At 43.7% G+C, this 27,022-nt stretch overlaps 1 protein-coding gene and 1 non-coding gene across 11 annotated transcripts in view; one reads left to right on the top strand and one right to left on the bottom strand.

Moving 5' to 3' along the window:
* LOC11175718 (SKI family transcriptional corepressor 1) overlaps nucleotides 1-23,839 on the top strand; it is a 40,515-nt gene extending 16,676 nt beyond the window's left edge. For all 10 annotated transcript variants that reach the window (XM_061640788.1, XM_061640792.1, XM_061640793.1 and 7 more), the window contains 2 exons: nucleotides 18,918-21,326; nucleotides 23,755-23,839. In XM_061640788.1, coding sequence (XP_061496772.1) covers nucleotides 18,918-20,543 — 1,626 coding nt within the window. In that variant the 3' untranslated portion in view covers nucleotides 20,544-21,326; nucleotides 23,755-23,839. The remainder of the gene's footprint in view (nucleotides 1-18,917; nucleotides 21,327-23,754) is intronic.
* Nucleotides 23,840-26,556: 2,717 nt separating this feature from the next.
* Trnaq-cug (transfer RNA glutamine (anticodon CUG)) lies at nucleotides 26,557-26,628 on the bottom strand. The gene has a single exon. It is a non-coding gene; the product is annotated as a tRNA-Gln (tRNA).
* Nucleotides 26,629-27,022: the final 394 nt, after the last annotated feature.

Raw genomic sequence — 27,022 nt, 5'->3', positions numbered from 1 at the left:
ATCTTGTTTCGATGTGTTTTTTTGTTGTCCAACGCACCCACCGAATGACATTGAGCCACGATTCCGACTGGATTTGAGTCGTCTTTGCTTTTACATTACCTTCAAAAGCTTTCAAAACATCGCAAAGAGGATGAGAGCAGCACTTGACGTGCCGTGAATGTTTTGCGGTTATTTTCCATCTATCTATCAGTGCATTCCTTCGGTTGGTCGTCGCGGTTGTTGGGTTCTAGACTTCTAGCGCATTCGCATTCGTGGGGATTGTCAAGTGCAAAATGGAAACGTAAACAAACTCGAGATTGCTGGAGCAACTGAGTATATTACCTTACCGCAGTATTGCATTGATGTAATAGGAACAATTTTGCTTATAATGAAAAAAAATACGTGTGTACCTTCTATAGATTTATTGGTTGTAAGTTGAAGCATGGCAAATATTTCCCACAACAACAAAAATCCATCCAACTGTGCAGATCATAGACAAAGTCAATTTTTTGTGCTTTGATTTTATTCATATAATGTTATACAACCTTTATAACACAACGCCGTTTCTATAGATTGTATATCAAACTTTTCATCCTTATTTATGAAGAAAATAAAATAAAGTTAAATTATTCGGATTGGATCATCTTTCCGAAGACAGCAGTTATTAGCCATGTATAATGACTCGTCCAGAAGGTATTCAGAAAAAGAAGTTCATCATTCATTCTGGGCTTTAAGGCTATAGTCGATAGTCTTGGATAGTCTAGGAGATTTGGCCCTGTTCTTCTCTGATGGCTTTGTTGGGCATATTTATATTGATTATGCTGCAAGAGGTCTGCGCGTTTGATACGTATTCATTGAAATGTTGTGAGATGGGTGTGTTTCGCTACAAGTACATAAACCTCTTCTTATTGCCAAATCCTTCATTGGGGGCCTTCACGATTCTAGTTAGCTTTTTGTATGGAGTTTGATAGTTGGAGGCTGAAATCATGTAAACACTACTTACAAAACCACACAAAAAACTAGCCTGCAATTTTCAGTCTAGATTATTCTAGCCACAAAGCTAGAATTAGATTCGAGTACCTGCTCGAAAACACGGTTTTGTTTACATTTATCCCAAGGTGCATTAAAGAAATCAGGTGATCGAATCTGGAATCAAAGTGAATGTAGTCCAGGTGGTCTGATAGCATTTTTTTATAACCAAAATGGAATATCACTTTTTGACAGAACGAGTGAAATCTTTTGCTCCAACGAGCTTTCTGGAGGCTTGACGAATACTCAAAACACTCTTAAAATCTTCATTAAGAAGCAGAAGCGATAAAAATCAGTCTTCTAAATTCATACACCTTGGGATAAGCCCACCTGTACATTATACTCACTTAGATAGCTGCTCGAAAACTGCTATAGAATGCAAACAGCTGACAGGCTGAAATTTCAGCCTACGAGCTTCAAACGGAAAGGACCCCATTGACGAAATCACAACAACCAGAATGTTCTAGAATGTGTATTAGACTAACAGTTGAAAAAAAGGTATCCAAAATTCATTTTACCGCTTACTGCTTGCGAAGAAGTATCGAATTAGCTGGATGATTCTGCCAATTATCAATGCGCAGATCATGCGAATTGATAAGAGTGTGATTGAACGTTCCAGTACATGTGTCTTTATTGGTTCTCTGCATACATTATGCGAACCAAAAAAAAAACAGATTTCATGACACACAAGATTATTCACCTCGTTATCTGTGAAACGGTTGCGTGGTAACGGAACCCAAACAACCTCAGTCGTCAAGTGCGACAGTCCGGGAGTAAACAATACTTGAGACACTTCATTTGACAACAGGAAATGGCGGTTTGGTAATGTGCGGGCAGAAGAAAAAAAACACACACTCACACACACTCATACAGACACAGCTAAAATTGCGTCGCCCCAGAGCAGACCCGGACAGAGAGGCAACTAACTAGCAGCAGCAGTAGCATTAGTAAGGTGTGTGTAGGGTAATTAACATATAATAAGATCGCACAGCCAAGACGATTACGACGCCTCCGCTGCCATGCCGGGTTTTTACTTCAGGGCAAAATCACTCCCAATTGCTGGCACCCCCTTTCCGCCAGACCCAGTGTAGGAAACACTGGCACAAACAACAAAGAGGTCATTGTTTTGCGTGGAGTTGCGCAGTCCTTCTTCCACCGGTGCACCCTTGTGTTCGCCCCTATTGCTGCTGGTGTTTTTCTTTGCAGCGTGAATTGCAGCAGCTGACGGTGGCGGTTTCGTTTGCCACTCGCGCATGGTGTCTGCCGCCCGCGAGGGGCCTTTTTTCATCTTTTCCGGTGTGCTTTTTTGTTTCTACCCTTCCCCTGCCCTCTGATGGTGGGGATTTCGCTTTCGCCATCGGTTTCGGTAACGCCAACGCAGGCTGGCGCGGCGGGTTGCTGTATATTGCTGCTTCAGCGGATTTTTCCACCCCGGGGGCTATGATTGCTCAACAGCGAGGGAAGCCTCGTCGCGTTTACCTTTTGCCGGGCATGCCGAGTGTTTGCGACTGAGCCAACCAGCCAGCCAGCCAGCCGATTTCTCGCAAATGATGGAGACTGGGAGGCAAGTGGTCCATGTTGTAGTATCTTCGGAATGGGATCGGCAGGCAGCTAATGATAATAATCTTCATAATGAATGCGACAAAACCTTCGCTTCGTTAAAGGCGTCATGGGCCGTGAATAAATGTTTAACGAAGGAAAATCACTGACACGCTAAAGGAAAAAGCTCGCTGGGTGGGATGAACGGGGGCAGTTCCATGTTCCATTTGGCGGGCTTTGTTTTCGTTCTGGTTTAAAAATTTTACCCCACGAGCAACCTGTCTGTCGCAACATATAGGGCCCCGCAGTGAAGCAAGAGGCAATCAGCTCAGAATAAAGGGGAGCGGAACCGTTTCCCATGGCTTACAGGCATTCCGAACTGTTTCTGTGTGTGTGTGTGTATGCGGGGGCAGGTTTTGTTTTTATACATTTTCCTAGTTTTTCCAAGACCCTGCCTCTCCCAATGGTCGACGGGGAGGAGGACCTAGTTCACTTCCTTATGCCTGTCAACACAGCAACGTATGGTGGAGGTATGGGAACAAGTTTTGCACCTCTTCTTCCTCCCAGCTGTACGCGCATTAGCGCATGATCGCAAAGGGCAGGTTTCTGCTTCTGCTCGTTTTATTCCTTTCTGGGTGGCGGCGACACTTGCGGCGCTGTACGTTGCGAAAACTATCACGGACGGCACGTCGAGTGGTGCCATCTCGCGCGCGTTTCCCATGGACGGTGCAAAATTGCGGGCACTAGGCCCTCTTTCGCTCCGCGTACAACCCCCCTTTACATTTCCCACTGACCTGCTCCGGTTGGGAATGGATGTTGTTTACGCTAGCGCGCTCCGTTAGCTGATACAGTTTCGATAAGAGCCGTTGGACCTTTGGCAGTCGCGGCTTGGTGGTGGGGGTCTGATTGCTGATTGCCCTTGCGCTTAAAACCGGATTAACATGGTTGTTTGGGATCGTACATTCGCTTATCAGCTTACCGTTTAATCGACTCTGATCGCTGGATCTTTGACTTTGGAATGAAAAATGTTGATTGAAGCTATATCCCAATTTCCGCTATTTTAGAGGGACACAAGTTTGCAATGGGACCTGCGATCACGGAGCTTAAGTGCCCGATAATCGCATTGGATGTTTGAACTCGTTTCACCTGGATTAGGGCTATTAATATTTCGTAAAAATAATTCATCTCTGTTGCATTACTTTGTAAACCCTTCCTGTCTCTGTATGAATCCGATTAGATTAACTTAGTATGCGTGCGTTGTAAAGGTTCATCCACTAACTTTCTTTTTCATTTTTGTGTTCGTCCCTTCCCAGGTAAGCAACCCCCTCTGGAACCGAAATTGGCAACCACCGTGACGTTAGCTGAGGGAGAAATGTTCCAGAGCACCGTGGAACCACACCGGCAAAAGGAGCACATAATCCTAGCACAGCAGCTTCGATCACGTCAAACATGGGGAGTGGGTTAGACACACAGCTGGTATCCATCGTTTGTTTAGTCTTCCGCATCTTACCCGTGTGGGCTTTGGCTACCTTTACCTTCCCGGGGCACTTTGAAGCTCCCTTCCAGATATGCACAGTTTCCTCAAGCCCTCGCGCTGTCGTACCGACTGTGTGCAAATTGAAACTTTTCTCCGTGTAGCTGATGTACGAGTGTGTGTGTGTGTGGGTTCACTTTCACGACTGTTCACTAGCCAACATGGGCGAGAAAAAGAGAGTTGCACCGTACAGTAGGCCACTAACACATAGTCGGCGCTTGTGCGTAGATCGTGGTGGTGGTACGCTGGCAGCAAGAAGCACGGTTGACAGTGACAGGAATCGGTCTAATGACAGACATCGATGAAGGCGGAAAACTTTCTCCTAACTGCTGCCCGGAGGCTGGTTGCACCGGAGCGAGTTTTCCATTTCCTCCGACCCACTGTTTTGAGATCGGGTAATGCCTGCGTCCCGCACAGCGCTAGTTTTGCGATGGGTTAGCACCAGTTTTACTACGCAAAATCAGAGAACATGTGCAGAGCATTTAGTGGGGCACGTATGGCACAATTAAACCGTTCGTGAACCGTTGGGGGCAACTTCGGTCCGTGCGTGTGTGTGAAAGACTTTCCTGGACATTTGGAAGTGAAAAGTTAACTTATCTAGTTTCACAAATCTTAATAACAAAGGACAACTAGGCGTCAGTGTTATTTAGATGTTATTTTGTTTGCAATCATTGCCAATACTTCAAGTTTGCCTTATTTGAGTACGTTTATTTCCGAAGTACGGGGTTGCTACACGCTGATGCTGTTCAATCATTTGTAAGATGCATGTGAAACCAAAATTATTAATCGGTACTTTGGCGCAGAAATTGGTTCAATTTGTGCCACATTTGTGCTTTTTATCCCCGCTCTGCCCGGAGTCGTACGAAGTTACCACACTGTAGCGCGCGCCATTACGTTGATTGAATCTCGAACGAGGGAGAGAGTTCGCTCGCTGTCTCCAACCATCGCGTCTGCACACGGCCGTGGATTGGGTATGACTTTTTCGAAAAACCTGTTCCTTCCTGAGCAGCAGACCTGCCTCCTACCCCTCATCCTCCTCTCGCAATCTGTTGCGCAGAAAACGCACCGCCGTTCGATGACGAAACGACGCTGTGGCTGCGGTCGGAAACGCGATTCGCTGCCGTTGCTGGCGCGAGACTAACGAAATAAGCGTTAATTATTGACGGGCTCGCGCTGTACACAAGGGCGGTCGGTGGGAGAACCCGTAAGTAGCGGACATTTTCTGCTGCTATCGGTCGTCGATGCTTTGATGGTCGAACGCCAGTTGGCTGACTCTGGCGTGCTGTTTTGAAACACGTCGTCGGCTCTCTTGTGCATCGCCGTGACCCATTCGTGGGATACGCCACCGAAAAGCTGGTCATGGCGACGGATCATCATTGCTCGGCGGCGGTCCGTCGCAACACGGTATGTTCCGAATCGTGTGCTGGTTGATGCGGGGTCGATCGTTGTTGCCATATCGGGAGGGCACTATTTGCACCGAGTAATGCAACTGCTGGAAATAGGAAAAAGGTTCATGGTTGCTTAACTACGATGAAAACGATAGTAACGGCATCTAGCAGCAGCAGCAGCGAGACATGTTGCCATATAGAGTTGGTAATTTCCCGTAAAATCCATGTGTATTGCTAGCTAGCTGCAGGTCTTACATTTCTAATCCTTAACAACCAAATTGTTTCTTCGGTTATTTTATTCTTAGACTGAAGCAACTCGATGTTTTTCTGGTGCTGGTTCTCAGCGTTCTACGCGGTGCCTACGGTTCATTCAGTGACCACCGACTGCTGTGCAGGAAAAGGTTGAAGAAACGTTCAACCATGTTACTTTTATTGTCCTCCCAGCCATCGACATCTGTGTCATAAATTATCCGATATGGAAGTGCGTTCTTTCAACGGTGAACCATTTGTACTCGCTAGCTTCCCATCTTTGGAGCATTATTGTTGGCAATTGTTTGTATGCGCATCTAATGGTATGGTAGTTTTTATTGCTGCACTCCTAATCGCGAACGATTATGATGATTGTAGTACGAAGTTCGTGGCTGACACCGAATCGTTCGAGCATTTGCAACTATCGGTTGCATTTTGTCATTCGTAGCTGATCTAATTTGTACGAACAAAGTCAAAATTTTTGCTCAATCACGACGGGTACACGAGAGCGAATTCACCCATTAGTACAATTCTCAATTTTTGTCTGTATTGGAATTACATTACTTTTTTTTATTGCCACTGTGCGAAAGTTGTCTGATGTTATTCACCTGGAGATGTGTGTTCTACAAACTTCCCGTCTCTTTATTCTTTACTCAACTTTACTTTACTGTGAGTTGATAACGATTAAACACATCAACAGCAGCTTGTGTTGTAAATTTGCCGATTCCATGTACACCAATGCTTACCCTTCTGTTTTCACACTTTTCCGTCTGAGTCACTGTCTTTCTTGCCGGGGCATACAAACTTAGGCTGAACAATCATTAGCTTGATGCAAGATTCATCATGATCGTTGCCCCCCGGGTGAAGTACCGGTTGAACAAAGAGAAGTAAGTCACGATGATGCGCTTGTTCTGAGACAATCTTAGATTATTGTCGTCCTCCGACCGGATGGTGGAGTACGGTGGGTGATGAATTCACGAACCGTGTGATCAGCGTTAACTCGTCGCCACGCTTTCTTTCAGACTCAGCGGGAGGTGTTGTCCGTGAAGCAAAAAAAAAAACAAAAACAAAACACACACACATACTACCCTTTTCTTCGGCGAGAGCATTGACTAGCGCGTGGTGGTGGCATTTGTACTTGGATGAAGAAAATACACTTGTGCGTTTCTTGTTTCCTTGCCAATGGTGTTGGGACTGGTCGTACTGGATGGAGCGCGGTCGCACCCAATCCGTTGTGTTAACTAATACTGTACATTTAGAAACACCAAGCTCTCGCACCCTGTAAGGCCTGTGACGTAGCCCTTCGCTTTGTCTGGAGAGAAAGATACGGAACGTTGGAGTAGAGAACCGCACGAAATGACGTTTCTGGCTCGCGTGCGTGACGCTTATGCCACTCTTGATTGTTATCAATTTGTGTGTAAATTGCATTCGGTCTGTTTCGCGGTGGGATGTGGCTCGCTCGGTGGCAACTCTCTTTTCTTTCTCTGCTTGTGTGCGTATTGTCGTCTGGCTGGTCCTACTTCTCGTTGTCGTTGGTGCCGTTGTTCCCGCTGACTACATTCATGACGTTGACTTTTTTTTCTTTTCCATTTCTATCTTCTACAGAGGTTATTTACCTTTGATGTACACACTGGTGCGCAGCATTGTATGTGTGTGTGTGTATATATATTAAAGCGGTCCTCGTCGCGTGTCCACTATCCATTGAGACCCTATGGCACCGGACTTGATGGCTTTTGGCGTTCACATTGTGGCTTAGATATTAGAAGTTCCTCACGCGGTATATCGTGTTCAAATGGTTTCACCTCTATCAGTGCGTTTTCAGGCTTTACGAATCGTCATTGACGGTTTGGCAGGGCCAATAGAGATCTACAAACATCACCAGGTGCAAATGTGGTAGCACGCCTTTTAAGGATTCAATTCGCGTTCGACGCCAAACTACACTGGCGTGGACCGGAATTACACTTTGCACTGTGCTTCTGTAGCGATTATGCGGTTGGGTTACAAAGCATTCATTTTGGAGTGTATCTAACTTTCATGAAGCGATGAAACTGTTCGCTAGTTTTGGCATCAAATCCTGCAACACAAGTCACGGTTCGTATGTTTTGCGTTACTGGAATTTAAATGAGCCGGATATCAAATCTTTTTGAACTGTTCTTGCTAGTACTGACCGATCATTAGGTTATACTTGTTAATGAAGAACGTTCTTAACTTGTATTTTCACCCATTCAACCATTTCGTCTTATTTGGTGCAATGATCCTCCACGGGTCGCTCTTCATTATTTCATTTATTTCAGTAAAAATAACTTCATACATTTCCTGAGAAAAGGAATATGTAAAAAAATGCTCTAAATTACTAACCTATTATAAATAAAATTTAAAATAACTCAAAAGAAACATCACCGGAAATGGACTCAATCTTGATAGTCGGAAACCGTTTCGTGAAATATGCATCCATCATGATCCCGTTGGAAATAGAGTGAAGTGTTAGAGATTATGAAAGAGATTTGTAAAAATTGCGTCGACAGTGTCGTGTGTAAAAATGAAGGTGTGTGTGTGTGTTTGTGTTGCACAATGCAGATCGCCCGTGCAGCTGCGCCAACCATCAGCGCGTCACCATTTGCATAACGAAATGGCATTCGCGCAGCACCCACCCGATATACACTACGGCTGGCGTTTGGCTGGCCTTGCGCAACTAAAGTTCACAAGTGAGGATAATCGGCAGCAGCAACTCCTCTAAACTAAACTAGTAGTAGTAGTAGCAGCAGCAGCAGCTAACGCTGGTAGTGTGGTAACAGCCATATATCGCTGCTGAAAGGGTTGTGCACCGCGTAATGAGGCGAAATGCCTGAAGGTCATATGGCACGGCTCTGGTGTCACTCAGAGCGGAGTGTGTCCCACCATCGTCCTTTGACCTTGAAATTGTGTCACCCTTGCGAGGGGTGCTGATCGATAGCTTTCGAATGGTTGCTGTTGTCATTCGGTGGAAAGTTGTGGCCTTTTTCTACCCACTTTCTACTATGGCAAATGTTTGACATTGATGCAAAATCGAATGTCGGCTCGGTAACGATGCTGCATTTCGTATTCACATCATACGCCAAAATAACCATTGTCGTTAGTGGCGTCAAACGTTGTTGCTGGTTGAAGTGGATGAAAAGCGGAGGTTTTATGCTGTTAACCGTATCACGCTGGGAACATTCGGCAAACGCTTGTCTTAAGTGCTGGTTCCTACATTTCTGTAATTAAAGAAAATTATAGTTCCCTTGAGCCACGTATTGTAAACATATGTGTAATTGTTACACTGACGACTAGCCAAAAATGATTTTTCTGGCACGTTTTCTGTTTCTTGGGAATTCCTTTCGCTCCGATCCGACTGCACCTGTCGTTAACGGTGACGCATGCGGCACGGTACAATCAATCTACCGCTGCTTCCGATCGCATAAAAGCCTCCGCACCTGTCCTGAACCATAGAAGCGTGTGACAGGAATCCAATTGCTGTCTTTTATCGCTCCATTGAACCATGCTTCATTATTTGTCCTTCTGTTTGAACGGGAGCGCTTTATCAGCGAAAACGTGACAATTGCATAAACATACTTCTCGACGCTATGAGTTTCCTTAACCCAGACGTCAATCCCTACGGAAGCTAATGTCCGAAAGGGTGCAACGTGACTGAAATCACTGCCCGATACTGCTGTCGTATGTATGTGTGCGTGCGTGTGTATTTCGCATCACTCTTTTTCTCATACCTTTTCAATCGGCTGCTCGGGTTAACGATGGTCTTTTTCGCTTTGTTTCACCGTGGTTCACACTGCTGCACGTGCGATATAAAGCATGCTTTATGTGCTTCTGCTCATACACTTTCTCCCGAACCAGTGATGATGACAGACGATGAATCTGGTTACGCCATGCCTGCCGATTACACATTCCCCTGCGTTAGCCCATATCTGTGACACTTATGCAAATTCTTCGGCAGGAGATTTTAACATTTTCCATGCCGCCACTCCACACAACCACTACCAGTATCGTTGGCGTGTTTGAGTCTGGCTTGTCGAAGGATCGACTTATTGAATATCGCAGAAGAGGTGGGAGAGCATATGCGAAGAAGCGGCAATCAATTTTAACAAATCTCTTTCTTTCGAGGATTTGTCGGACATAAGCTGAGTTTGGTTGTTTGGTGTGTATTTATTCTTGTGCTTTCTAGGCAGGCAAGGCAACTACCTATAATTTACGGTACAAATAGAAGTTGCTTTGGTAGGTTTCTAACGTCAGTATGGTTTCAATTCAGTATTTATTTGATGTAAAGTTTTTGTTGTTTAAAGTTTAATACAATAAGATTCGCTACAATGATCTCAAATTTATTTATCGTACTTCGACGATGCAGATAATTTCAGTGTTGTCACAATTTTTCATCCGCACAATTAAAACCAGTTTTCTTATAAAGGGTAAAGGATAGAGAGGGTAAAGATTACAGCTAAACAGAAACGATAGTTTTCACGGTAATATTTAAACAATAACATACCAATGCCCGAAAGGAAAGCATTATTTCGTTGGTGTGACCGTAAGGTGTATAAAACAGTAGAAAGCCAAACACTTATGTTGACAGTAGTGTCAGAGTGAATGGAACGATGGATTATTAGTGTAAATGTCAAACCCTGTTTATGCTTAAAGAGCATTTTGATGTTAATGTTTATGCATCGTGCTGATGCATCAGTTGCCGCAGACTAATGGACCCTCTCATGTTGATGTCGTTGCTTTTGACAGCTACATGCGCACACAAATCGTTCCTCAAAGGCACAGCAAAAGTGGTGGCGATGAATTTAAATTAAATTTTCATACATGCATGCTTTACACGTACGGATTTGGTTCGTGTTTTTGTTAGCCTTATGCCACTTGCTTTCACGCAAAATACTCTATATTTTACACTCTATTAACGAATGCGCCTGCTCCAGAGGGAGGAAGGGCACGTATTGGGCTAAGAGCTAAGCTTAACTGAATAAATGGGACAGAAAATTACCTTCTGCTACTTTTTAGCTGTAAACCCCCCGTTAAAATTCCTCGTTTCACTCATTCGCTCCATACATCGCAGATGCGGTTCTGTTCGAAAGCCGATAATGGCTATGCTGCGAACGCTCAATTTATGGTCTTTATGTGAGGGAGAGTGTGCACTAATTAAATTTCATAGTAATCTATCAAACCTAATAAATTATGTTCGTCTGATTCTCCATTTGGGATTTCTCTTGGGCATATCCATCGGAGGGTTAAACAAAGATGTACTGTTCCCTTTCATTGTATGACTGTATGAATTTTGTTACATAGGATATGATAAAAAATGTAATATGTCAAAAACTCTTTCTTCTTATAGTATTCTTACGTATGGAGTGTTCAAATTTGGTTGAGAAATCTGTCTAACGCAAAGCAATTTTTAAATTCAATTGGGTAGTTTCATTTGAAGATATTTCATAGAAATAAGAATTGGTTATTCGAATTACTTGCGAACTTACTTACCATACTTGTTATATGATGGTTTATGACATTCTCTCTTCTCTGGCACAACAGCAGTTGTTGGGCAAGGCCTGCTTGTACCGCTAGTGGACTTGGCCTCAGTGACTTATTGATTTCCCATAGCAGGATAGTCAGTTCTTCAAATATGGGGAGTCAAGCGGTCCATTTGGGGCTTGAACTCATGACAGGCATGCTGTACAGTCGTGCGAGTGGACCACTGTATCACGAGACTAGCCATTATGACATGATTATGACATTGGCTCTTAGTTTTTCTCAATACTTGACATAGTCAATTCCAAATTTTCGAACCAAACTGTTAAATTTATTACATTTACTATGTACATATTGCTCCAAAATAGTTGCGTCCTTGAGTGTATTAAGTTCGATTCTAATTACGTTTTAATGGAATGAGTCTTTTGAATTCCACCGTTGAATTTCGTTGGGCTATTCACTCTTGACTGAGCATGCATCTAAGTATCTAATAAGTAAGTCTTTACGTAAAATGGTTTATACTCTTTCTATATTTGATATTCAATGATGTTATTGCTGTGGTTTGTGGTTGATGGATTTCATTCCAGTGAAGGTTGGGATATTTTTCTAAAATAATCCTTTCGGGATTAAAACGGAAAGCAACTGTGTTTCACTTAAGAAGTATCTTTCTACCCGTGTAAACGAACGCAAGAACGCAAGGCTGAAGTTTCTCTTCTGCAAAAAATGGTCGATTGTGCTTCACTTCGGGGACTCTGGATATGTCCACAGGCATTTAGTAGGGAAAGTTAATGATCCCGGGGGTATTCAAATTCAATATTCCTTTGTACCGCTGTTGCTGCTGCGCAAACGTTCATTTTTCTCCCCTTACTTTCTGCTGTGTGGGCTATTAACATAATTGTAATCGGTATTGTTTCGAGCATTTACTCTGCAAGAGCGGATAGTAGTAGAATACTGTCAAAAGAGGCAGATTAATCATAATTACTCTCCAAAAGAGATAACAATCCTGCTGCTTTGTTTGTTGCACGGCTGTTACTGCTTGTTAATCCTTTATTCGTAAAACTTGATTCGAAAAATAAATAATGAAATTGTTGTGGAAAATGAAAAAAAAAATCCTCTATGAAATGAGATGCAGAATGGAAAATGAACCACCACATACGTTTGTTAATTATTTATTCATTAAACCGTCTAAATTTAGCTCACAAATCGTCACGCGGTCAACTGCAGGAAGGAGGTGTTGGTATGGATGCACCCACGATGCTTTTCCATATATTGTGTCCCCACTTTGGTGCCGTACGGGCACCGAAATGCAATTGCAAATCTGTGTCACAAAGCAGTCTTACAGTGATCCAGTTGCTGTCGTTGAATCCTAGCCGTTCTTTAATAGTTAAAAGGAAACAGTCGCCTACAGATACAGAAACATAGATAAATAGGCTATAACATTGGATAAGGGTTTCTATTCAAAGCTACCATCAGGGGACCAGGTGGTCGTTGATATTACACATCCTTTTTGAAATCTTCTTTTCATTAGACGGGACGCTACGTTACCTCTTTACATGTGCTACCTTTTTATGTTGTCTCTCTTTCTCTCTCTCTCTCTCTCTCTCTCTCTCTCTCTCTCTCTCTCTCTCTCTCTCTTAAATTGGATTGCACAGAAAATGCAAGAGAAAGTTTTACAAAAAGATGGCTAAATTCGAACATTATAATATAGAATAAGCACTACCAGCATGAAAGTTGTGATTGTATGTGGAAAACTTGCTATGTGGTAGATAGTTCGCACTCACAGATTGTTTTCCAATAGTGTATGCAGTTTTTATAGCTCTCAAATGCACTCGCGTCACGCTGGCTGGCACTGAAAGGTCTATCGTTGCTCTAACTTTGCGTGGGTAGTTTCATGTGTCTGTATGTGTAAGTTAAGAGTTCCATCTCAAGGAAAACGCAGCTGAGCAGTAGACTCGGTGTATGATGACGTTGATGGTACCAACGGCCTACCGCAAACGGTTGCACAAATATCAAAGTGCACCCAAGTGAAGATGGTTGGATGATAATGATAACCAGAGGAAAGCAGGGAAAATGTTGACACCAGCTGATGCGAATTCTGCTGCTTCTTTCTTTAACTACTGACGATACTGGTAGCAAGAGCAGCATCGATAGTGGTAACGTTGGTAGTTGTGGTAGTAGTAGTAATAGTTGTTGCAACCAGCGCATGCATTAAAAAATAGCTGCTGTTTTTGTAGGTCAACCGACACACTGATACGATCCGAGTTTAGTAGACCTACGTCATCTCGCAGTCGGCTTGCAATGCGAATAGGCGAACCGTTCTGCAACCCTGCTGAGTTGAGTGTATGATTCCACATTTTTTGCTTGCTCCAGTAACGAATTCTCTGTAGCTCTCTAGTTGGTACAACGACAAACGACGGTGTATGCCGAGAGTGTTTGTGTGGGAAACCGCTTATCCGTACGTGTACATTTGACAAGTTTCCCATTGAGGCGACAAGTGGAATTTTCATTCGTGGTGTGTATGTGCATGAATCACATGCTGTCACACGGGTGCATTTTTTCGGTTCATGCAGCGTGACATTGCGTGGCCCAAAGAGCACACTTTTTCCATCGAACCGAGTACGATTTCGTATTATACGGCTAGTATTCGTGACATGGTTGCTTCCTTCTCGCAGACTCTCGGTCTGTGCTGGCCATCGTTAATTATCATTACCGCACAGGGAGTGAACCTGGGCTGTTGGTGAAGCTCCCACCATCATGACTCTCCTGCCAGTGCAGAGCGCTGCCAGTCATCAAAGCGTGTGCAAAATTATGATCCGATGTGTACCTCGCTTATGGGCGAAGAACATTAGACACATTTGGAACCGTTTGGGAGAAAGACGAATGAGCGTCTAGTGGTAGTAGTAGACATTTGTCAGGTCATTGTCATTTTTCATCCAATATTGCCGCTGCAAAAGGACTGCTTTACGTGTGTGCCAAGCAGCAGCGGACTAATACGTGTTTTTCCACTACACGTGCCCGCACGGACATGCAATCCGTATGGAGAAAAAAAGAGTACCACCACAAAGACGGTGTCGAGTGCGGCAGGCGTACAACTGTTGTTCGCTCATTGTTCTACTGCACTGACGTAGTGCAGTCACCGATCAATCAGTCGCGAGTGGCACTGCTCTAGAAGCTGCATTAACCCTGTTCGGAATTGGAATGATAGGAAGATAAGACTACACTTTTGGGCTGATTATCCGCAAATCATATCACTCCCCATACCATGCCATTAACTTCTACTACGTGTTGAAGATTTTTCAACACTTGTTTTGCATCGTTTTCAACCTCTTATTCCAAATGTTAGTTTTAACATCATCCTAAAACACTTTTTTAGCATTTATTTATTTAGTATCCAATTATGGGTCCTCCAATTTTTGGCTTAAACCGTTTAATTTAAACTCAAATTTAATTTCGCGCAGCGACACATGACAAAGTAACAAGGACATACATCAGATTCTCATTCATTGGCAGGTCTCGTGGTACAGTTGTCAACTCGCTCGACTTAACAACATGCCCGTCATGTATGTGTTCAAGCCCCGAATATCGTGCTCCCATACGTAGGACTTGACTATCCTGCTATTGTAATCAATATGTCACTGAAAGCCAAGCCCCCTACTATCGTTATCCTCGGAATGCCAGAGGCGGATTTTAAGCCAAGTGGAGGCCATAAGCGGTCACACGAATGTAGGTCTGGTTGAAGTATCGTACGTGTACTACAGGTGGTTGTGTCAAAGATAGTCAACGAGAGAATTTAACCAGAGGATAGAGTAGCAATTTAACTTTTTTCCTTTTTCAACAATTTAACCTTTTTCGGGGCCCCTCGAGAACACGGGGCCTCATGCCGCCGCTCAGTTTGCGTAGTGCTTAATCCTCCCTTGCTGATAGTTAATAAATAATAAACTACTAATTTTATCATTTTAAATTAGTTTATTTGTAATTAGTTTTTCTTACTTGATAATCTTACTAATTACTGTCAATAAGCTATGTTAGTTCTTCTTCTGTTTGGAGCAATGGTCTACGCAAAAATGACGGCTTATATAGATTTTCCAGACTTATTCAGTACCACGGGGTACAATTAAATATGTGGTTTTAACCCATGACGGGCCTGTTATCGAGTCGTACGAGGTTACGACTGCTCCATCGAACCGTCCCGTGTTACGTGATTAAAATAAAAATTTGGGTCTTTTAAAATCTGACGACCAGTTACTGGTTACTAGTTGCTGTATTATTTATCAAAAAAAAGTTACCTTTCTTTATTTTGTTTAAAAATATCTCTATCTCTAGTGATCTAATGTCATTTTAAAATAGTTTGTTTGTGCTTTAAAACCTACACACTCATTGGTATAGTACAAACAATCATTGACAAATGAAGGAAAGAGGCAGACTGCGATGAAACCATCTTTAACCGGAAACGACCATCCTTATTGTCTCCAGTGACGGTCATCCACCGGTGGCAATGCGAAAACATCTGTCTCCGAAACGACAACCTGTGGTGCGTGTGTGCCGCATACACACAATGCACAAAACGGGAAATACCGAGAAAAATGTGCACGTGTCTTGAATTTCAGCTTTTTGCGACAGTGGGACCCATTTTTCGACACCCTTCACCCCCTTGCCTGCTATACATTGTACGTGATACTAATGGTTTTTTCTCTCGTTTTTCTTCTTTCTCCTTTCCAGGTGAGTGTATATGTGACCAGGAAATGCGTCCCGTTATGGTAAATCGAGGTATCGTAAAAGTTCAACCAAGGTCACCAGCTCCAACAGTAGGATCCTTCCATTATGCACCACGTTTGTATATGCAATTGAATTTATGTATGTATGTATGCGTGTGTCGAAAGCTACCATAAAGCTTCTAACAGCTGTTGGGTGACCCTTGTACACCCGTTACATTGTTTGTGGTAACTTTTGCTAGCTTCAATGTGATTTCAACGTTATCGACAGCTCATCACGAATAGTTTTCCGCTGTCATGTTGTAAAACTTAACATTTTTATTCTTTTTTTCGTACGTAGCAATTCGGTACAGTAATTCATTTTGACGTATGCTTATCAAATAGCATATACACCAGTGATTAGTTGTATTTGTGTGTGTTTATGATTTAATTTCATCAACGAAGGGCATTAATATCAGATGATCTTATTTACTTGTGGAGAAGGAGAATTAACAGCATTACTATGTGCGTGAAGTAATCTGCAAATCAGCTATTTGCAAAAGGAACTAACATCAGAAAAGCGCAGAAAAAAGACTATGCAGACAAATAAAAGAGAACAGCAAAAAGAAATGTGTTACACGCAATGGATGGGATTTCACTTATTTAATCTGACGTTGGCATTTTCCGTTACAAATCTGCTGCGGACAAATCTCTGTGCAAATGCTTCGAATGTGGCTACCCTCCGCTGGATCGGAATCAATCGGAACGTAACGTTTTGTATGCGATCGAAAAGAGACAGCGAATGACGAAGAATGTTTAATTACAGTTATTTCGATACAGACTGGTATAAAAATGGATTAGTGACGACTAGACGGCCAACGAAAAGCCCGTGACCACAATCTATATAATCTGGCGAAACAAACTAACAGTGCCGACCACCAGCCACACACACCAGCCAGCTCTTCAATGATTCGGAATCGGATGCGATAGCAATCTACCGACTTTCTGTCCACGGTTCTGTCCGCGCACCCAATCCGGGGCTTTTGGTGGTCGGTGCAGAAATCCTCTACACAACAACCAGCCCGGTGACATGAGATGAAGAAGCAGCACTAATCCGGTTCAATGGCCTGTCGATGGATTGTTCAATCGAGCATGGAGCAAAACACCCCCAATTCAGCGCCATCATCAGCGGAAGAAAGCAAACCACAACAGGGCCGATCCGATTCGTGTTTATTCACCACGAATACGCCAGAACCCCTACACTCTCCTACGTGGCTAATAATCTTTTGCTAAATTGAACACCGTCTTAGCAGCAATAACTGTAACCAGATAGGTTTCCGGGACAACACTTGTAAATAGGGTTAATGGAGTGAACCTTGCGACGTGCAAAGAGCAGCAAGAGCAGCGCTTTCGTTCGTTGACTGCGTCAGAAATCGACCGACTGCATCTACTGACATGTGGACTTTCATTTATTGTGCGATGGCCGGCCGGTCGGCTGATGTCGCTGATAATGCTCAATTGTGGTAGAATTGGCAGGAATTGGTGAATGGCTAACAACTGCAAAAGAAGGAGCGGGGTAACACACGTTCCTAAGGAATCGGCTCGGCTCTCGCTCTCCGGGGACAGCTGCGGGTGTGGCAACGCATGTGATGTGGTTTTAATTAAGGCTGAACTATAATGACCCGTAGGACGGGGCACGCTTGGAGCTCTAGATACATGCTAAATATCCAGCCAAGATTGATCAATGGTCAAGCACATTCGATTAGCTTGCACAAATGCCAAACTGCTAAGACGCGCACCACCATCAGCTTTGTTTGTAACGTTTCGTGCCTCGTTGTTTATCTTCCGTGCTAGGAAATGGTCATCCTAAGAAGCAGCACTTTGTCCATTGCTTTCCCACGGGATTAATTAAAACCGATTAGTCACGACCTCCCGAATCAGTACTTGACTTGGGGGACCTCAAGACAAGTGCAACCCAGGGAGAGTGAGAGGGAGAAAGAGAGAAACAGCGGGCGTTAGGCTGTTGTTGGTGTGATCAAGTTGCACCATGCCTTCTGGTTGCGTAAACGCCACTGAAATACTTCACAAGTGTGTGCGAGTCTCAAATCTCAAACCATCCCCCCTCTCATTTTCCCCTCTTGTACCTCAAACTGTTCTATGGCCATGTGGTCAAACCTCCCCTCATTTTCCTTTCTTCGTATGTCCTTCGAACGTGGACGCGAGCAGAAGGAAGGTCGACAAAGGCTTTCGCGTACTGCTCAACACAATGACCCAGACCACAAAACCCAACGCCGGTAGTACGCTCAATAAATAATTCGTTATTACTGTGTTTAGTGGTCTGTGCCAGTTTCCTGCCCATACAGTGCAAATCATGACTGTACGTCGAAGCTCCCCCTATTTTACAGCCTACCCGGGCGAAAAGAAGTATCTTCGGTTGAAAGAACCTGCGGCACCAACTGGTGGGCCTGCTCGAATTACGCTCTCTGGGGTTTTGCCTCCCACCCCTGTGCCATACGTTCAGAGATATTTTCCGTTTGTTATTAGTTCATCGTTTGGAAGGTATCATGTTACACGCTGCTCTTTACGGTAAAAAAGGCTTGTATCATACTGCACGGGACGTCGTTGGTTGACTGCTGTTGCTGTAGTTTGCGCGGAAAAGATTGCTAGCTGCATCGGCACTTGTAAGGTTCTCGAAGTAATTTCCGCTGGACCCGTTCTACCATCTGCTGGGCGGTGTGTTGTAACATTGGGTGCGCCTTCTTGGTTTTGTTGTAAAACAGCTAATCGTGATTGTGAACATACAAAGAAACAGTAATGTTTAAACGATTGATGCAAAGATGATCATGATCGTAGATTTAAGACCATTTATATCAAGTTTGTATTTAGCGTCGAACAAGACGGTAGTTTCATTTGGAATTTGGAAAAAATAAAAAGTTCTCTCCAATATTTTGTCTTTCCTTTTTTTATAACCAATTATCGAACTCTACTCACTCACTCATGCTCGCACTTTCATAACAGATCCGCACGGTATACATCTATGGACAACCGATCATCTCGCTGTTTGTGGAGAACCAGGAGCGGCTCTGTCTGGCACAAATTTCCAGCACGCTGCTGAAAGACTTTAGTTACAATGAAATCCACAATCGCCGCGTTGCACTCGGTATCACCTGCATCCAATGTACGCCAGTGCAGCTGGAGATCCTACGACGGGCCGGGGCAATGCCGGCCTCCTCCCGGCGCTGCGGCATGATCACACGGCGTGAGGCGGAGCGTTTGTGCAAGTCGTTTTTTGGCGAATGCTCGCAACCGGCACTACCAGAAGGGTTCGCCTTCAGTGTGTACCACGAGTGTGCCTGGGGTTGCACGGGATCGTTCTCGCCGGCGCGCTACAACTCGTCGCGTGCCAAATGCATCAAGTGTGCGTACTGCAGCCTGTTCTTCTCGCCGAACAAGTTCATCTTCCATTCGCACCGGCTGAGCCCGCACGACAAGTACGTGCAGCCTGACGCAGCCAACTTCAACTCCTGGCGGCGCCATCTGAAGCTGCAGGGCAGTCCGCCAGAGAAGATCATTCACGCCTGGGAAGACGTGAAGGCCATGTTCAATGGAGGCACCCGCAAGCGGTACATCCTCTCGACCGCGCGAAAGTACGCCGGTGGCTCAACGCCGGCATCATCTGCCGCGCAATCTTCGGCCGTTTCTAGCAGCGGCAGTGGTTCGGGTGGTTCGGCCGGAGGAGGAGGCTCCGTCACAGTAACATCCCGCCCGTCACCATCGTCGTCGCTGGAGAAACCGACGCCGCTAGTGGTGATGCCAACGCCGACGCACGCCGAACCACGTCAAATTCTGCCCGTACTCGGCAGTGGCATTGTCGTACCGAAAAAGGAATACTCGGACCTGCAGCCGATCGATGCGACCTACAATAGTGACAGCTGCAGCAACAGCACGAGTCCGTTTGCTCACATTCCGCATCTGCTCTCGAGTAACAGCTCGAGTGTGTCCGCACCGTCGGCTGGAGGTATGCGCGCCAATGCGACAGTACCACCGGTGACAGCCGCCCCAGGTGGTGGTGGTGGTACTCCGGGAAGCATCGCGTCTCCCGTAGCGACCCCGGTAATGGTTGTTCCGGCCACCGTACCAACACCATCCAGCTGTAGCCCATCGGCAACGGTTGTATCAACAGCGGCGGCGGCCGCTGCGGCTGCTGCTGCTGCAGCGGCGATGGTATCAAATCATGCAGCGGCCACCTCCACCGTGGTGACCAGTTCGGCAGCGGTTGCTGCAGCCAACTTCGGATTCAAGCTGTCCTGTCTGCAACCGTTCGCTTTTAACGGCATCGGTCACTTTCCGGCAATGGTGCCGAGTACGGCCGGATACCTGGTGCCGCTGTTGCGTCCCACCAACCCGAAAAGCATTTCGGCAGCCGCTATGTCCGCATTTAAGCCCGTGGTAAGGGCGCGAAAAAGGTATGGAATTGGCACCTCAGCCCTGGTGAGGTGGAGTGGACCAGATCAGCAAGGATCTTTGGGGAAATGTTTGTTAAATCTGCTACTAGGCGGCTTAATTGTGCTATTGCACCACGATTGTTGTCACCCTGTCACACTTGTCACACTTGTCACGAACGTTATTTCAACCGATCAGTAATTTACGCATCATCACGAACGTTATCCACCAATCGGTGCGCCGGATTCGATGTGCCGGTGGTAATTTTTTTTTATCTAAACTTTAATACCTTTAATGGAAATGAAACAAACGGGCTCTTACTAAAATCATAGCAAAATGAATGACTGTGTTTATGATTTTGTTAAAAGCATGTTTGCCCATCTTCCAAAAGCTTCTACCCGCACATCATAGTTTCGATAGTTTCTCTCGATTGTTTCAAAGCTCGCAGAAGAAACATGCTTCCGCGATGCTGCACACTTCTACCGGGGGGTTGGTTTGTGCAGCCCCCCGGGCTGTGGAGGTGGCAAGACATTGTTGTACAATCATGACATCTAGTTGTCTATCCACTAATTGTCGCTTCTGGAACTGGCCAGCCAAAAGAGTGTCCAGTCCTTGTCCCTGCCTGGTGGTGTTAGCGGAACTGTCGCAACCGTTTGCTAACCGCCTTGTTTCTGCTTCTCGGTGCTTTCGCGGAAATCCCTTTCTTCGGTTTTGGATGATTTGGCCGGAGTTGAGCGTTTCTTGAAAGGAGAAGGTGGCTGGAGGTGTTGCTTTTCTTGCGAAGAGTTAAGCGAAGATGACGTTGAATTGTCCTGCAATTGGAGCAGCACACGCAGGCTGAATCTTTAACCTGCGCTCTCACCGTAATCATGGATAGTCTCGAAAGGAATTAAGCCGTAACTTCTGGTTGCGAAAATTGTTGATTGGTATAAAACTTGATCACACAGATTTTCACAGAGAAGTACAGAAGAGTTATCCAGGCAGGTAAGTTTGAGTGAATTTGGTTATCCTCAGTGTGTTGGTTTGACATAATACTTATGTTACTTAAAACAACAATCTAAGTACATTTATTTTGATTTTCTTTGTCGATATCATTGTTTGCGTTTATTTGGTTTTTTACTCTATTTATTATTTGTTCAGTTATTGATAAAAGCAACATAAATATAAGATCTTAATAAGCTGTTTATTTATGTTTTTCAAGCGTTATTATATACATGAAAAGCTTACACCGCTTTCTCAACAGTGTGTCAAATGTATGGAACCACAGTCGCAATCGAAGGTCAATCCGTTTTGACGGTCAAGGACGCGGTGTATGGCGTCATCGTTCGCCTTGATTTGGGCCAATCTTTTTCTTTCCGTTCACAGTTGTGTCATGGGCTCTCCACTGTTGTTTGAAGAAAGCTTGTCTGAAGTATTACAATGTTCTCATTTGCCTTCTTTCTTTGTCGTGGGATGTGTCATAGCAGTTCCTCGCGAATAGAAGAATGTCGAGAAAGGGAAGCATTTTCACTGCTTGACCTTAAGGTCATGGTTATGTGCCATAACGTGTCGATGGTTCTTGAGAATATGTTTTTACGTTCTTCTTCTGCTGTATGTGCGTTCCTTGCAAAAGCTTCACTATTGATTCAATCAAGAAGAAAAAAAATGCCTCTAAACTAGCGCCATTCGCGCATCCCCGGCCCGGTTTGCGATAGGATTTTTCAATATTGAGCGTACTTCTTGAGGGGTTTTAAATCGTTCAGCAACCAAGGGTACTTTAGCCAAGAGTTCTCTCCTGCCATGGAGAGGAAGATCGTTTGATTTTTACCAGTGAGCTCTTTATATGAGTTTAAAGAGCTTATTGTTCCCACGTTTATGACGCATTGGTGTTTTTTTTGTTTTTGTTTTTTTATGCTAACATTGGAACATAGTAAAATATGTTTTTATTGTTTAGTATTGCGGATCAAATAAAAAAAAATAATTTGATGTAACATAGTTGCTAGCATAAAGTATACATTTAACAAATTTCTCTCACTACAAGCATGTAACTTTTGAGTACTATTTATCAGCCTTATGTTTAGTATACCTTACACAACTTCGTCAGCTAATATAAAATAAGCTTGAAATTTCAAAAATCTCAAACTCGTCATAAACGATAAATGCGTACGGGTTTGTGCAATCTCTCACTGACCTCTGTTGATATTGCATAGTAGTATCATGTGTTGCTTTGAAGCTTCCGGAATGTTTAAACTATGAAACCGATGCATTGCGTCATGTAGTCCATCCCGGGGCAACCACCACCGATACAATTCATTGCGTGGGCCTCCCCGACGCTCACCGAAAGACCAAACCAAGACGCAAAGCAAAGCCTGGCTTTCGCTGTCTCGTTGCGTAGCGCCAAGCTGCCAAGAGATGGAACATTCTTGCGAAAACTCCCACTGACAGCTATCGCTCCAAGATTAACCAATTTTCGCATCCGGAAGATTCTGCACGAGCACGTGGCAGCTTCAATATTCCCGGGGTTGCGCGCGTGTGTTTGTAAGAAAATCTCCAAATACCACTCCCATTCCACGCGCGTTCCACAATATTTGAATGCTCCCTCGAGCGTGGGACGGGGATGAGGATGGAGTAGATTGTGGAGCATCAAAGGGAGAAGGGATTGCAAACAAAATAAAACAGTAACAACACACTGAAATATGCTGCTCCGACCAAAAACAACAGATAATCGAAATCGACTGCCTCAACGACGGTGGTACCAGCTGCGGCAGTGTGTGCGTGTGTGTGTGTGTGTGTGTTATCCAGATTCGCCCGTTGGTTTTATGTGTGTTTATTTCAGTTCTTATGCATCGCATCCTGACAAACCCAGCGCTCGGAATCATCGATGTGGTGGTCGTCAATGCTACCTACCAAGCTCAGAAGGCATTTTATTACAGTTTATTTATGTATGATCAAATATTGTTTTTCGCGTTTCCCATGTGTTGATTGTTGTGTTGCATTTTGTCCCTTTTGCCTTTCGGTTTATGTCTTATTTTGGATTTTTATTTCTTCTTGCATTTCATTTTTGCGCGTTTCAATATGCGCTGGGAAAGGTACCATTTTTAGCTTTAAGTTATTTCATTAGTAATTGATAGTATTTTGTTGGTTGATGTTGTCGTTGTGATAATGAGCAATCGTTATTGATTTATGTCCAAGCATTTTAAAACATTGTTGTTAAACAAACAACCTGTATACGCTAGAAGTAAGCAAACAATAACCTGATGTTCTACGCCAGCATTGCATTGTGTAAGGACATATATTGCGCATTATATGGTGTATTTGATATAAATATCATGCCCACGCTCTGGGCAGTCCTTTGTTTTTCCTTTGTCTAATCTACACATGTTTATGTTCTCTTTTCATTTTTCCTTTTTACCCATAACAATGCGCGTTGTAGATAAATCTGCGACTAATACTCGTCAGTGGCAAGACGAAAGAATTCCTCTTCAGTCAGACGGACTCAGCCGGCGACATAGCACTCACAGTATTCGAAAATTGGCCCGATGGTAAGTGTTTTAGTAATAGTTTTTAGTTTTAATATATTTTTTTAGTAATAGTTTTAACCTATCAATAGAACAATTTTAAATGCTCGTTTCTGTATACTGTAAGATCTATACGATGTATTTATAATTAATTGAGGCTTTCATTTGAAACTTTATACAACCTTAAAACATTTTGTTTGATTTTATTGTTGAACACCAACACTTACAGGGATTGTGTTTTCCTACGGCTGCTATTCGCTAATATTGGTCCTTTTTGCTATTTGCAATTTAACTGAGACGAGGAAATAAACTTACTCTCGCTTACGTCAGGTTCTCGAGTTACCGCTGCACGATTATTCAGTAGGTGTATCTCTAGGCTGTGTGCTAGGTTCATAGTAGGAAACATGATACATCCAACGGATGCTCCCGTTTCGATTAGCACCAATGATAAAAATGGAGAGGTTTAAATGTCGGTTGCAATGTTCAAATAAAGCTAATCAATTGATCGACAGTTTCACACACGACGTTGGAAAGAGTGAGAGATGCATGTCAACCTATATTGAGCTCGAAATCCAACCAACACTAACACACATATTCCGAGTACAACAGCATCATCGCTACACTACCCTCGTTCGTAAGCCCCGGAAATGGTGCTGTTTGGTGTAGCATCGAGCCTCTCTCAATCCACGCGAACAAAATCAATGATCGATACATTGGGGTGGTGGTGATATGTGTTGGAGAGAGGATGAGATAATAGGTGGAGAGATGGATATATGTACAAAACATGCAATCGCAGCAAAACATTGTTTCGCAGATGGCTTCAGGTGTTTCATCCCTGCCCGTCTCCGTTGTTCTGCTCACCGGTCAGAGCAATGTACGCTACGTAACACAGCAGATTAGATACTAGAAGCGTATATTTTATTTGACACTAATGAAGACAAATCTATGATTTGGGAAATGCTTTCAACTTTCTCGCGAAAGTTAAAGGGCCATACATAATGGCAATGCCTCCGAGAGCCGCCGTCGTTGAGTAGCACGGTTTAGATGTGTGGTATAACTTTTGGGAGTGCTTTTGCCTGGAGGTGGTAAACCTAGTACCATCACCAAATCACTTAACGCATGCATGCGGATGGTTGTAACGACACACTGACCGGTACAAACCGGCACACTGGACGATGGTTTTGAGTTTTCTATGCCATTGTTAGAAAAGATGCCATAGATTTGCTGTTAATATACATTATTTAGCATAGCAATACGTTTGTGGAACATGTGTACAAAACTTCAATGTTCAAATAGATATCATCAAACGAAAGAGATCTGAACATTGATTGTGCTTGCTCTTCAATATTTACGTTAATTGATGTAAGAACAAATTGATCAAACAATACGTTCCGTAGTACGTGGAAATAAATTAAGCACGTTCTACACGGGACTGTAAGTTAGCTCTATTACATCTGGAATCATTTGTGACGGTTGCCATTAAAAATTGACGATACAATAGTTCATTTTTCATGCATGTATAAAGTTTCTACTGTGTAGGTTTTGAGCATGTAAACCTATTTTTATGAAGCCTAACCCGCCAACGAATACATCCACTTTAAGCTTAGTAGCAACAAAACAAAACAGCAGGCAACACTCGACATCCATTCCACCAAACTCTCAAGGTGCCACTTTGTGTTGAATTTATTTGTTCCATTTTTATCTTGAGGGTTATTTTCTGCTTACAGCAAAGATGTGTCAAATGCAACGGTCCCTTCATACATTTGTAATGGGAGTGTGCCTTTGCTAATATGTCTATGCGGGAGGGAAATGAAGAGCAACGCGGAAATCGAATGGTGTTAAGGCACATGTTTGCTACGTAGGCTGATAGTTGGATGGGGCACCAATATGTAGCAAAATGGCGTAGATAAAATAAATCTTTAACGTGTATGCTGTGAATGTTAGTACAATCGTGCTATTCAGTACAATTTGGGTAAATCAGAACGAAAACTGATCCGATGCAGGAAATTTAACCATTTAACACAGAAAAAACTACCAAATAATACATTAGCATTGAAGTACATAACACTGGAAACGTTATAATGAACATATAAAGTAATGCTAAAAGAGTCTGGGAAGAGCGCAACGGTTTGTCGTTATCCCATTTACGGTACACGCTCACGTGCGCCTGAAAAACATTTTTCTCGCTCCTGTATTTTCCATAGCCCTGATGACTGCCTGCTGCAACAAATTCTACTACTACCTCGTTGCAACAACATTAAAGTTCCTTGTCGGGGCGAAAATGGCCGAATATAACATATACACCCTAACATAGCTCAGCAACGATGCTTGGGCAGGAGGAGTCAGAACTCCAGGCCAAACAGGATGCTAGCAACAACATTTTGGAGGGACATTACAGAAACAGGCCGGAACGCCGTCGTGATTAATTGCCTACATTAATTACAATCAAAGACCGAAGTGAGAACAACTCGGGCAAGTTTTACATAGCAGTGTGTACTGTACGGTAGAAAATGAGGATGAGGTTTTGGCTATTTTTTCGTGCCATATTTATTGAGCGTTCCTATTTGTGTTCTATTAGACTTAAATCTGTGTGACATTGCTAGCTCATTAAACTTTAGCTAGTTTCTGTAGTTAATACTAAAAATATGCTGAAAAAACGCAAATCGCTGGTATGGAAAATAAAAGTATTGGTGGGAAAAAAAAGTTTTGGACAGAGTAGGTTCCACCGAGATTTGAACTCGGATCGTTGGATTCAGAGTCCAAAGTGCTAACCATTACACCATGGAACCCGTTGAGAAGGGAGGGTTTCTAATCCGTACTGTAGCCGCAACGCAGCACACATGTATCAATTCAAATGTTTGACTAACATGAACATCGGATGAACCTTTCGCCGTGCAGTCGTATTCATTCGGAGTCGTGTATTATTCTAGATAAAAATGTAATGTTTTTAATAATTCCCATTGTTAAATATTTTCTCTCATTTTACAGATTGGGAAGCGGAAGCGGTAGCCAAGGCCGAAATCTTAAGACTAATATACCAGGGACGCTTTCTACACTGCAACGTAACGTTAGGGGCGCTGGGGCTACCATTAGGCAAAACAACCGTGATGCACTTGGTACCGCGTGATAATTTACCCGAGCCAAACTCACAGGGTAAGAGTGTATTCCCCCGATGTGCATGCG

Source organism: Anopheles gambiae, chromosome 2 (assembly GCF_943734735.2).
Source record: "Anopheles gambiae chromosome 2, idAnoGambNW_F1_1, whole genome shotgun sequence".
Classification (NCBI taxonomy): Eukaryota; Metazoa; Arthropoda; class Insecta; order Diptera; family Culicidae; genus Anopheles; species Anopheles gambiae.
The sequence above is the reverse complement of the archived record's forward strand: the minus strand, read 5'-3'. Positions and strand labels throughout refer to the sequence as shown.